At 34.6% G+C, this 12,768-nt stretch overlaps 1 protein-coding gene across 1 annotated transcript; it reads right to left on the minus strand.

Annotated features, from left to right (window-relative positions):
- Window positions 1-1,305: 1,305 nt before the first annotated feature.
- On the minus strand, window positions 1,306-11,175 carry stxbp2 (syntaxin binding protein 2). Its single transcript, XM_067476941.1, has 19 exons — window positions 11,054-11,175; window positions 9,199-9,248; window positions 9,023-9,104; window positions 8,133-8,209; window positions 7,951-8,026; window positions 7,656-7,759; window positions 7,216-7,364; window positions 7,044-7,128; window positions 6,333-6,463; window positions 5,710-5,817; window positions 5,121-5,178; window positions 4,943-5,008; window positions 4,734-4,814; window positions 3,262-3,403; window positions 2,969-3,075; window positions 2,766-2,864; window positions 2,600-2,685; window positions 2,032-2,192; window positions 1,306-1,922 (listed from the first exon to the last, which is right to left on the minus strand). Exons 1-19 carry the CDS (start codon window positions 11,088-11,090, stop codon window positions 1,843-1,845), a joined length of 1,779 nt encoding a protein of 592 aa, XP_067333042.1. The 5' UTR covers window positions 11,091-11,175; the 3' UTR covers window positions 1,306-1,842.
- Window positions 11,176-12,768: the final 1,593 nt, after the last annotated feature.

Here is a 12,768-nt window from a genome sequence, read left to right on the forward strand (position 1 = left end):
AACAAACTAAAACAAGTACCCCAAGACAGATGTTAATGAATTTTCCATTTGAAAGAGTGGATGAAATGTACAGTTAGGATTATAAGTATGTCACAAGAACAAAAAAGTTTTCGGGCTTTTAGCCTCTCTAAACCACTACATTGAATCTAATTTGAAATACTCCTGGAAACACTAACATAATTACAAACATAAGGATTTCCTTTAAAGGACCCCTTATTTTGGTTCTAGTTTGGGTAGTACATGTACATAAATGCCATTAGAAGTCCCATTGATTCCCTATATCAAAATATTTCTCTACTTCTAGCTGAGTGATGTGATGTCATCTGAATGTCTCCAGATGACATCACTTGGAGGAACCTTCAGTTCTGATTATGTCATCTTGTTGCTCAAAATATGGAGTTAGTAATCATGGTCAAACTCCTCATCCAGAGCTCCCTCACATGATCATCTGAACTCCTAATGATGAAAACCTCCTCTCGGTGATGTTATCTGGAGGCTTTTACCAGCTCGAAGCAGAGAAATATTTTAATAAAGGGAAGGCTGAAACTCATATTTTCCATGCTCTTCTAAGCAATTTGTATTTGCTGAGGTTTCCTATCAATTCTTTCTTTTTAACAATATTCCAAATTGTTGGGTTTGCAGAGTCCCAGTGAAAAACTACTAAATGCAAGTGTTAACACTGCAATTCCTGAATGGTTGATGACAGAATTTGGTGCAATACCCTGCATTAAAGCTGAAAGTCTTGACCATGCTCACATCTTGAATGTTTCATTCACCGTTGTGGGGTATAGAGACCAAATGCAAATGCAAAAAAATAAATAAATAAAACAAAAAACACCACTTCCAATATTTAGGAACCTAAATGCATATATAAAACACGCCCTTCTCCGCACCTAAACAGTTTTTGAGAACACTATTACAAAAAGTTTTTGAGAAAACCTATTACACTTGGATTTAATAAAAACTATACAATTTGAAATGGCTTGGATCTGTTGAAAGCAAAAATGTGAGAAAATTAAACATTAATTTGACTTTTTAGCCACATATGGCTTCCAAGTTTTTTTGTTCTTGGCATTTAATAGCATTAAATGCCAAGCATTTTTATACTGTAAATGCAGAACTCAAAAATGCACAGTTTAAATTTTATTTTAATTATAATTCTGAGTGTGGATATTTATTCTTGATAATTGGATGAGTATGAGAGATTTTAAATTGACAAAGTAGTAAGATTAATTTTGTTATAGTTCAAGATGTTTTTTTATGCAGAATGAAAGTCTACACTACAATTATAGATGCAAGACACAATTTAACATGGTTATTTTATTACGTATTCTTAACAACAACAAAAAACAGCCACCAATTTCTTTCAGCAATATATTAACTTATATGGCAAATGTGCAAGATATGATAAGACAGCAGTTGAAACATTGACATTATAATTTCTGGTGGGGCTACCTAAATAAACAAAAACACTTATTTTCACAGAATATACAATACATACTTCTATTAATCAATGTACATCTGCGATGAATTTCAATGACATTTTTGTTGTGATATGTTCCAGTTTTCTGGAAATTGTGCATTTTTTATATAAAATAAGGCAAACAGGATACTACAATATTCAATATATTAAGTGTCTAATTAAATATTTTAATATAACTTTAATCATAGACTTCTACATAGTCCAATTTCCATGATACAATAAGATAAAGTCTGAAATAATCACAAAGGTTTCCCCTTAAAGTTTTATCATAGATGTCAAAGATGTTGTAACAGAATAAGTCATCTCAAATGAAAGGCTAAAACTTAATTTCAGTGTTCTCCTACCTGCCAATTATCTATCTAACAATCAGGATTAGGAACTTGGTCCAGACTCTTCAGGTCATTAAGGAAGCTGGTTGGAGTCAAGACGTGAGATGACCCTGTCAGGAGGAAAAGGTTACATGTATTATAAACGGAAAAAAAACAAAAAACAAACCAATACTTAATACTGCAGTTAGAGGAATTATGACCTTTTTGGGGCTTGCTTACCAATCAGCACTTCCCATTTTCCATCTGTGGCTCGAGTTACTTCATAAGCAGAGCGCATCTCTGAGTGTGAAACCCCGCCAATCACAAATATAATCAGCCGAGGTCCAGAGCGATATTCTGTTGGGGTTTTATTTTTGTGCCAGTGTCCAAAACGTGCACTGCTGTAAAGCCATTAAAACAGTTATTGAGCTACAGGTATATAGTAATAAAAATAACTAACTCAGGCTCTATTCGTAAAGATGTTTGTGAGGAGACAGTTTTTCTTCATGATCCACGAGGTAAAATTTTTATCCCCCCTAGTCTGGTGGCAATCAAACAGCTATATTATATTATATTATAAGGTTGTAATGCTTATAAGCTCTGTTATTACAACATGACAAAAGAGGTAAAATTCACATCTTTTCATCTGGCAAACTACAATTTTAGTGAAAAATTTGAATTTCACGTTCTTCTTCCTTCTCACAAATATGCATTAGTACATAAACTGGTTTGTTACATACATTGTAAACTGTAATAAAGTACCAATATGCAGATTATCCAAAAGAAGAAATATTTTTTCAGTACCCACCTGACTGTAGTGTAATTTGTATTGATAGGAGCAGGATCAGAGATAAATGGCCACTGTTTCTTGTCTAGTTTGTCTTCTATGGCATTCTGAAACAAGGAAACGGATGCTGTAAAAACGTAAACAGTAAAAACTGTTAGACGTAAAACCTGGGCTCTGGATTTTATACCTCCATGACATCTTTGATGGTGGGAGTCCATCGAGAGAGTTGGTATGTGCTCTCTGTGCGCTCCTTGCGGTCTGGCAGTGTTTTCCCAGAATTGCGGCCCTAACAAACAATGTGAGTCATTTACCAAATACAGATGCAATAAATTTAGAGTAAACAACATTAATCCTGCCAACATGTAGCCAAATTTGATTAGGTAAATTTACCCCAGCTATAATGTTACAGCCCAGGTTCTGTAGATTGGTAATGATGTTACTGTCGTTCTGTATGTTCGCGTGCTGGATGAGCTTGGCAAGGTTCTCCTCAGTGATGCCTACATTTAAAAAAAAAAAAATAGAGACTCTTTAAAATGGCACCTTAATATCTGCCATTTACTGAATACTGTATTGAGGCTTCATGTCACATTAACCCGTCACTTTAACCCTTCAACTTAGTAGCACACACAAAGTGTATTAAATATGACATTCCTTAAAACATTTTGACAGTAACAAAGACACACCTTTTCTCTTGTGGAATATGTATAGCAGTATGATGCGGATTTTGTCATAAGCCTCAATTTCTTTGTTCAGGAGCACAGGAACAATGCTTTTCATTGCATCTTTTAGAGGTTCCCCTTCTGCATTTATCCCCATCGCCAGGTCCTGTGGAAAATAACAATGGTTAAACTAATAACTGTTACTGCAATCTGAGTTAGTAATTACAACTTACTCAGCTCTCAAGGAAATTGACAAAAGATTAGAAATGCGCATAGACTTACAAAATTACATTAATTATTGAAAAACTATAACAAAATTTGGGCACTTATCTTTGGATTTTATACTTAAATCTAGCTACGGGATTTCCCTGTAGTTCAATAGCAGGCTATAAAAACCCTCGCTAAGCTTTATAATCAATGTGGACTAAGCCTTGTTAAGGACTTATAAGAACTTTTTGGGAGCGATAAAAAATTAAAAGACAGCTCATAGAAATACAGTGCATAATTTGGGAGCAGTTGCAGCTTGGATTATACTGCCCATCTTGGAGCCACAACATGTCCGCTGGATTAAAGAGGCAGCTTTCAGACATGCTGAGAGTCCATTAGTGCAGTCAAATGATTCACTCACATAGGAAGGACCTATTAACACTTGTATCTTTTAATGCCACAAACTTGCATAGCTTATTGTATCCTGTGTTAGCACATCCTGTGGATTAAATGTGGCACAATAGATCTTCTCAGGGAGGCAAACAAAAACAAAATGGCACGGCAGAAAAAAAAAAAAAAAAAAAAAAACACTTTATACTAATATCAATGGTGACTTTACTGCTTTGGGATTTTCCCCATTTTCAAGCAGCACGTGTATACATGTGTTATAAAAATACCTTTACAGTTAGTAATAATATAGCAGGTACTTCTGTATTTCTGTGGACACATGGGTGTTGATGTTGGCTTCTAAGCTTCTTATGTAATATTATGATTACGATGCTCCATTAAATATCACAAGGATATACCAGTAGCTTTTGAACATACCCCAGTGGAGCTATAAATAAAAGACATTATCACATCAAAGTCACTCAGTGTGCAGGATTTTCAAAATACTCTCAGTGACTAATAAAGTGAGGATGTAAACATACAGACTAACAAGCTGTTTTTTTAAAAGAATGTACAGACAGTCCAAGGCTCAATGGTCATCTGAGGACTGTCGTCTTCACAGTTTAGGAAATAGCATGCTTTAGTATAATTTTTTATTATCTATCCAATTAAGTTCAGCATAAATATAGCTTTGTGAATTTCATTGCCATACAAGAGTAAGACGAAATAGAGGGAACCAGGATTTTATAAATTCAATATGTTGCAATGATGCTATATTTTAAAATCTATTAGAACTGTTTGTTGCTGGATGACAATGTCGTTTGTATCCTACTAGCACAAAGTCAAAATACTAATGGTTCTTTAAAACATAATGAAATTTGACAAACCACAAGGGCACTTACCTGTTCCACTTCACAAAGCTTATCAAGGGAGGCCTTGAATTTTTTCATACAAGCTTCAGCAAGGTGCAGGTGGGTAGAGTACTATAAATGACATATGTGAAACTAATTAAAAGTATTAATTGAATTAATTACATTCTTATAAATAAATCATATTTAAACAGTTTTTCAAAGCTACAAATGTGACAACTTGACACACAAATGCCACTCACCAGGCTCAGCTCCTTTTGATACTGAGGCATCTTCTTTAACATCTGAGACAGATCTTTAATATTTGCCTGAAATGTAACACATATGACCAAATGTGGAACATAGCATGATAGTTCTCATCTTGTGTTCGGGACATCTGTAACTATAGAACAAAAATGTATACTTCACACAAATACTCACATTGTCTGTGCACATTCTCTTGCTTTCACAAAAGGTACGAAGAAGCTCAGTCACCTTCCTGCAACAGTGGGTTTAGAATTTGACTTGTCACTTAGTTTTACATTACAAAATGAAATTTTAAATCTAGTTTTATGTTTTTTTTCTAAGTACCTCAAAGAAAAATATATTTACCCTAATTGTTAGGGTAAATATATTATATATAATAAACAAACCAATCATTCCACTTACATGTGTGTTTTAACTTATCAATGCTTCTTTAAAAGTAACAATAGCATGTTTCTGAAAATGCACACATTTCCTAAACCAAATTAAAAAGCCTGGTCATTTATACACAGAGACCAAATACATTTTACACCATCTCTCTGACATTTTTCTGGCACTCTGAAAAAGGGCTGAAGTATGATTTTCATAGATTAATTCTATTCATTACTCACGAATAAATGAATGGAATAATATTCATGTTATTATATAATTTCTAACATCAGAAGCACACATAAAGCAAAGTATGTGCTTTAAAATTTTATGGATAACAATGACAACAAATCGTGAGAAGATATGACAGATCTGCACATCTAATTGTGAAACATACTTTGTGACATCTGCGATGTGCATGTGCCTGAGCTGTATCCAGAGCTCATCATCTTCGTCCAGTAAGACTTCTCTGTCTCTTGAATTCCCAATGCCAGTTGTCTGATAACTTAGAGTAAAAAAAGCACATGTAAACAACACTAAGTGTAGTCAAATAATAGTATTTCCCGTACAATAGTACAGGCATTGTGGCCTGCAAGACTTATGAAAAGAGCAGTCCATTGTCTTTCACAACTGATATAATCTTGATTCGTGTGAATTTATGTTTCGTATAGGCCATATGCATAAACAGCTGGTTTAAAGAGGTACACCCCAGAGGGCTTTAATTCAGGGCCCCAGTGAGACATAAAGGAGAAGTTATTTGCATGCAATAAATACATCTCCCTAATACTTTACGAACCAAAAATGCTGCATGAGAAATAACCAAACATTTGTGTGTGCACGCACAACCTCTAATATTCTCTTACAACTGTGCCTGAGAAATTTTCTAGAGAAACACTGAATAGGATTTTTAAAACAGCACATTGTTCTGGGAAGGTAAAGCAAATTACCAAAAAAAAACCAAACAAAAAAAACCACACACACACACACACACTCAGTCTCTCTCTAAACACATTTACTTACGTATAGATGTCCTGTTTGATATCTAGCAAGTCATAAGCCATTGCCTGGAAGGTCAACTCATGTAGAATAGGTGAGATGGGATCAAATCCACGATCAACAATCAGTAGCTGGGATCGTGCCTTATCTGTACCCTAAAAACAAGGAGCATAAGGGATTAATTTTATTACAAACAGAAGATCAGATGTACTTCATAAATGAAAAATAAATAAATAAATTAATTAATTAATTAATTAATGAATGATATATCTATAGTAGGAATCCAATTTAAGGCCCTTTAATATATCTGTTATGTAGTGAAGCCTTTTATCCATTCTTAAACAGTGAAAAATACTGAGAATGCTTAGACAGCATGCTGATGCACTTCAGATGTATTGGGGCAAAAGAAAACAGTAATACATGCCTGATAAGACCCATCTCAGGAACATGGAAATATCAGCTATGAAAGAAAAGAAAAGAAGAGGAGAAGGACAGGTACAGCAAAGCTTGAGAAATAATAAAATAGGAAAAAACCTCACAAATGTCCACAACCTGTGAAAGTGAAAACTGCATAATGCCAAAGGAAGTATACTCTCAGTGAGGAAAGTTGGTTTCAGACAAATAAAGCCATTCATATATTCAGTTAACCATTTAAAAAGAAATAAAAAAAGAACATTTTAATAACATTAGGCAGAGGAGAGGAGTTGTGAATGGTTGGTTTAATTAGTTTCTAACCTCTCCCATGCTTGGATTGTCAGCCTTGTGAGCAATAAGGCGCTGATTGACCTCTTCAGCCAGTCTAGCGTTCTCCTCTGGTCCTCTAAAAGGCACAAGGTATAAAATAGAATTAGCAAATGACTTCAGTGCAAAACTACTGCCAGTGTACTTTTACAGAAGGCTTCCATACTTGCGGTAACGAATTGCAGGGTATTCTTTGAGTGTGTCACACAGGGTTGCAATCTGCTCAGCCAAATTTTCCATCATCTTGTCTGTGTTTTCTTTTGGCTTAGAACTATAGAACGAGTACAAGGAAGATGGATCATCCAGAGAGAATACCTGGGGTGAAAAAAGGTTGATATTAATAGGTATATGTATGTTCACAACACCCAAACTGAACAATTCAATATTGTAACATAACAATGAAAATCGTGATGTGTCGCAGTAATAAAAAAAGGAACCAGAGCCACATATAAAAAGCCATGAGCTGAACATAGTAAATCATTTGGCAGCCAAGACAGATTATTTTTAAGAAGCTTCTGGAATGCAAAACAAAGCTAAAACTAAAGTGTCTGACAACTGCTTGAAAATGATTAAACCGGTTTAGTTAAAAGGAGGATAATTCCCTACCTGGGACTCATATGGCAAAAAAGCAACATTGATCTCTTTTAAAGTCTTGATGACCTTGGCAACTCTGGATTTCCCAATCTTGGCAAAGAGACCATCTGGACAAGCTAGCAAGAATTCAAAATATGTATATACACATTTTCAGTTTTATGTTTTGCCCAGTTAATTTCAACTAATAAACAAGTCTTCTATAAATTTTAACACTGAATGACATCTATATATCTATAATTTCAAGATCAAATAAATTATGCAAATATGCACTGTAGACTATACACACATAAGCACAAGAAAACCTTACTGTCAGTGAAGAAGATGTGTGCTGCTTTGTAAGTAAACGCAGCATCTTTAAAGTCAGTAATGAGAGCATCAACGGACTGCAATGAAAATAACATTTTGTTTAAAAAATTAGAAATATGAGTTTAAAAAAAATAAATAAAAAATTAACACAAAAGAGAACAACAAGTAAACCTTAAAGCTAACCTTCTCCACTGGTGAAATCAAATAAATTGCCTCCAAACTAGAGATGGGCTCCCTACGTTTGTTGATGTCCTCCACAACTGAAAAGCAGAAGAAAAATAAAAAGTCATAAACAATCGAACTTGACTTATATTAGATCTGCACATAAAACACCTAAAACATCATTACCTGTATAAAAAGTGAAAAATAATATGATTTACAAACTATTGTGAATGCTAGAATGAACTTGAAATGTATTTCGCAAACTCCAAGGAGAACATATAGCTCTTGGCAAATATTTGGCTAATTAACTCAATATTTACCTGCTTAAGCAGTCTGTTAAATTTTATTGTTGTTTTTACAAAACAAACAAACACAAAAAAAACACAAAGCATTTTTATTTGACAAAGATCATTATCAGGTGTTGTCAACCCAAGAAATTATGCATCCATTTGTGCCTATATGATGTCTGTCTGCCAATGCGTGATGAAGATGGAATCTTTGCTTTATTTATACACTTTGGGGGTGGGCTTAAATGCAGTGTGCAGATCGTAATTTGTTTTGCCTTTATTATCCGCAGATTGTTCTAGCACCATCTACACCAAAAGAGCATGACATAAGCAAAGCATAAGCAAAGTCTTATGTGACACATTTGTGTTCTTACTAGGAGAATGTTTGGGCTCCTATCAGTGAACACGTGAGCCGACACATGGGCAGTGTAGACAAGACTAATTAAAACAGGAGCATATCGCGCAGTGTCGCTTTTGGTGTAGATATTGTGCAAGATGACAGGTTGAAGAAGCTGTCAGAAGAGGCACTTGAAACAGTGTGTTGAGATCTACATTAAAAAAATAAAAAATAATTAAACATAACTGACTTCCTCTTGTGAGATGACGCTTCATGTGAATACTTACTGGTAACACCTTCTGCCAAAATGTCAGACATCTTGCAGCAAGAGGACAGGATTCGCATGCTCATGTGATCTACAATAAGAACCTGAAAAAAAAAAAGCACAAGATAAACAGGTGTTATAAAAATTACATTGCGTTATAAACAGGGGATTTTTTAATTCCCACTGGGCAACTGTTACCTTCCATTCTCCATCTTTCTTTACACTCTTGATAACTCCATTAAGGATTTCTGTAGAGAAAAATTCATATTTCGATTAAATAACTATTAATGAATTTTTAGGAAACTATTCATTCACTGCACAAAAAAGTAAAGTAAGGCATCTACATATGGCAATGATAAAAGTAACATAATATAATCACAACTTTCATGATAGCTACAGTACAATACATTCAAAACTATGTATATATCATTCATAAATTATAGAACTTACACTTACTCTGTCATTTAATCTATAGCTTAAAAAAAAGTTTTGATTAAAAAAAAAAAAACTCAGTGAAACACAGTTTCATAATTCTAGATACACAAGTGACAATCTATCAAAAGTACAAAAGGTTACACAACAGATAAAGAGCATTTTAAAATCAATTACAACCTTTTTTGGAACCAAATCATATTTAGCCTTTATAGTTAGTAACTGTCTGCTGGGTGCAACTTCCTTGTGTTATAGTGCGAGTTAAGTTTACAGTGTATAATAAAAGACAAACAGTTTTTTTTCTAATGAAAAGCAAAAGCTGAGATGTGGTTCTACTGAAACAAATTGCAAAACTAAGTTTCCTGAAGCGTTGTATAGTGCATGTGGGCCACTTGGCCTATACACTTCTATTATCAAACAAACTTTTTCAATAGAACAACGAAATTATTTGACTGTAATGGGTTATCACAAGAATCTCTGTGCTCATCCACCACAGCTAGTTACCTCAGTAAAACCCTAAAACCCATGTCCTAAACACCAACATGAGTTTCTTAACTCAACCTCCTTGTTTATCTTTTAAACACATATTTATTTAAGACACAGACGTGAAACCCTAACTAGAATCCACTATATTATCAATAGTTTAAAAACAAATATGTACTGTTGAATATGTCAGTGGGTACTGAATATCTGGATTAAGACTGTTGAGATAGGGCAGAACTATCATCTTGCTTGTACTGAGGTCAGCCAAATATAACTTTATGCTTTATGGAAATAAACAATAACATAATTAATTACTTTGTTTCATTACTACTAGAAAACGAATTTGCCAATTAAACTGACAAATTAATTTGAATTAAAGTAAAAAGGTCAAGGAAAAGACTGTTCCTTATAACGAGTTGGTTTACTTGGTTTTTATTCCATCACTGCTTTGGTTTCACAACTAGTAATGAGAGATTAGTAACATCCAAAAAGCCAAATAAAAGGATTCTACAATACCATGCTCTAATTAGGTGGACAACAATGTTTTCACACATCAGATTATCATGGTTATAGGCCTTGATCAACTACACTTCATGATATTGTTGGTCTGATCGCTGAATTTTGGGCAAGACCAGGACTACTTGTATAACCAGCATAGACCTGGAGATTTCAGCAACTTTGAGCGACACTCCTACTACAGAGGAACAACATCTCCTAACACTTGACACGACCAACGGCGAAGTTTCTGAACTTCCTTCTCTGTTTTTTAGATAACTAGCTAAAGTTAGCGTTAAACTTGGACCGTCACATTTCCACTGCGACGTTTTCTGTCGTTACTTTCACCAAAATTCCCAACAACAAATCGCAGTTCCCTTCGGTAAATGTTGTTAACAACCATGTTAAGCACCAATACAACGTTTGATGGATGACTTGGTTTGCGATAAATTATTTCCACTGGTAACGCTAATGTTAGCATTTCATTTGGACTGGAGGCGGAAGAGACATTTAGTGGTGCGTCGACGTACCCCGCAGTTAGTTGAGCCTTAATTTATGAAACTGCGGGAGGGTGAATAAAGTAGCTCTAATTTATCATAAAACCTTCTGTAGGCAAACAAAATAAGACCAAAGCGTCACTTACTTTCTCCAACTACCGCCTTCAGCCCACTCGGTGCCATTTTGACAGCAGTCAGCAGGTTTGACAGTTCACTTCCTTGTAGTTAAAGCCCATAGATATTTATGCCTCAGCACACGGCTTTTGATAGTGAAATACTGCAGCCTACTGTCCGGTGCCACTATTGCAAGAACACCTCTCATGTTTGTCTATCTATTTATTTGTCGGTTTGTTTATTTATTCATTCATTCATTTGGGTTGTTACACCACAGGCCATAAAAGTTTTAATCATATTAAAATTTTATATCTGTTAAACAATATAATTTCAATGAGTTTAGTCTTGAACTTGTGTTGTTTTGTCTCTTTTTTTTTTAGACGTGTCTCGCTTTGGCCACAAATTTGCACTCATTTAGCATCTTTTACACATTTTTTGTTTTCTATTAGTTGAGCCACTGGGTCCTTGGGCCTGTGCAGTAATTCATGTGTTAGTATAAAAAAAAAAAAATCACTTGGCTTCCATTTTCTTAATCAATTATGACAAGGGAATGGCATTTATAACACTAGCACATCGTAAAGTATTATAATAGCCCATTTTAAAGACTTCTAATGGCAGTTATAAAACAAACACAGCTGCTGAAAGAAATACACTCTAGCGCCAGTGTCTCAGCATAGCAACTGTCACCAGCCAGTAATCTATGCCAAATATATTTAAGGGTATCATCTGATGAGTGTTAAAACATGTCATCACTTTATCATGATGAATAGGATCTTTGGCTGTCATTTGGAGTGTGAGACTTAACAAATACCTGTACCCACACAGCGCTGTTATATCTACTTGGGAGATCAGAGATTTGTGTGTGGTCTGAAGAGACTCATGGCGTAATGGTATTTTTGGTATGCCGTATTTAAAATGATTCATTAAATCTTATTTTTAGGCATGTAATAACAAGTGTTGACTTTTAAAGCACGTAACACCTTGAAACTGCGGTTTTTGGAATTCTATTCACATATTCATAGTGACATTCATAACTACATTCACCAATTAATAGTGTTGGACAACCAAAAGCACTATAGCATCTAGTAGTACGAACAATCGACATCCAAACAGGGTGATAAATACATATCATGAAGATATTAGCATAAAAAATATATGCATGGAATATTGCAAACAGAATTTTTGTTTCATTATTCTAGAAGCAGGTTTATGAGGTATTGTCTGTAAATTCAGTAGTTTGGATCCATCTTTGTTTGGACAGTCATGACCTCTGATTATGATGCAAAGTCTGCAGTTTTATGGTTCATTTTCTGAAAAAAAATTGAGAACACAAATAGGTTACTATTGTACAAACCCTTGTGTCAGTGGCATTCTGTAGTGATGCTCATTCGCAGCATAATCTAACTGAACCTTGTGAAGGTACTTAAGTTTACAATAAATAAAACTTTTACCCAATAATAAATCCAAAACCTAAAGATGAAGCTATCCAGACTTTACAACCAAGGTAATTGCTACCACAGGCGCCTCTAATGAATAGTGATTTGATAGGGGTGCTTTTCTACCTAGCTCTTCTAGCTCTTTACCAACTAGGTGTTTAGTGTCTTGCCCATCCACATCTTGAAATATTTACAGGAAGAGGAGTAGGGGGTTAAACAGCCGACCCCAGGATTGGTAGACCACTGCTATATGTTGTGAACAACACACAAAAATCCTAGGAAACAATATATTTTGTGAGTGCTGAAAGTTA

The sequence above is a fragment of the Channa argus genome, chromosome 15 (genome assembly GCF_033026475.1).
Source record: "Channa argus isolate prfri chromosome 15, Channa argus male v1.0, whole genome shotgun sequence".
Classification (NCBI taxonomy): Eukaryota; Metazoa; Chordata; class Actinopteri; order Anabantiformes; family Channidae; genus Channa; species Channa argus.

Bases quoted from the DNA above. Each gene is read 5' to 3' on its own strand.
- stxbp2 (XM_067476941.1), bottom strand. From the start codon at position 11,090: ATGGCACCGAGTGGGCTGAAGGCGGTAGTTGGAGAAA. The intron at 8,027-8,132 runs GTTAGCTTTAAG...TTTTCATTGCAG, and splicing joins TGATTTCACCAGTGGAGAAG to TCCGTTGATGCTCTCATTAC. The intron at 3,404-4,733 runs GTAAGTGCCCTT...TATTTTCCACAG, and splicing joins AGCTTTGTGAAGTGGAACAG to GACCTGGCGATGGGGATAAA.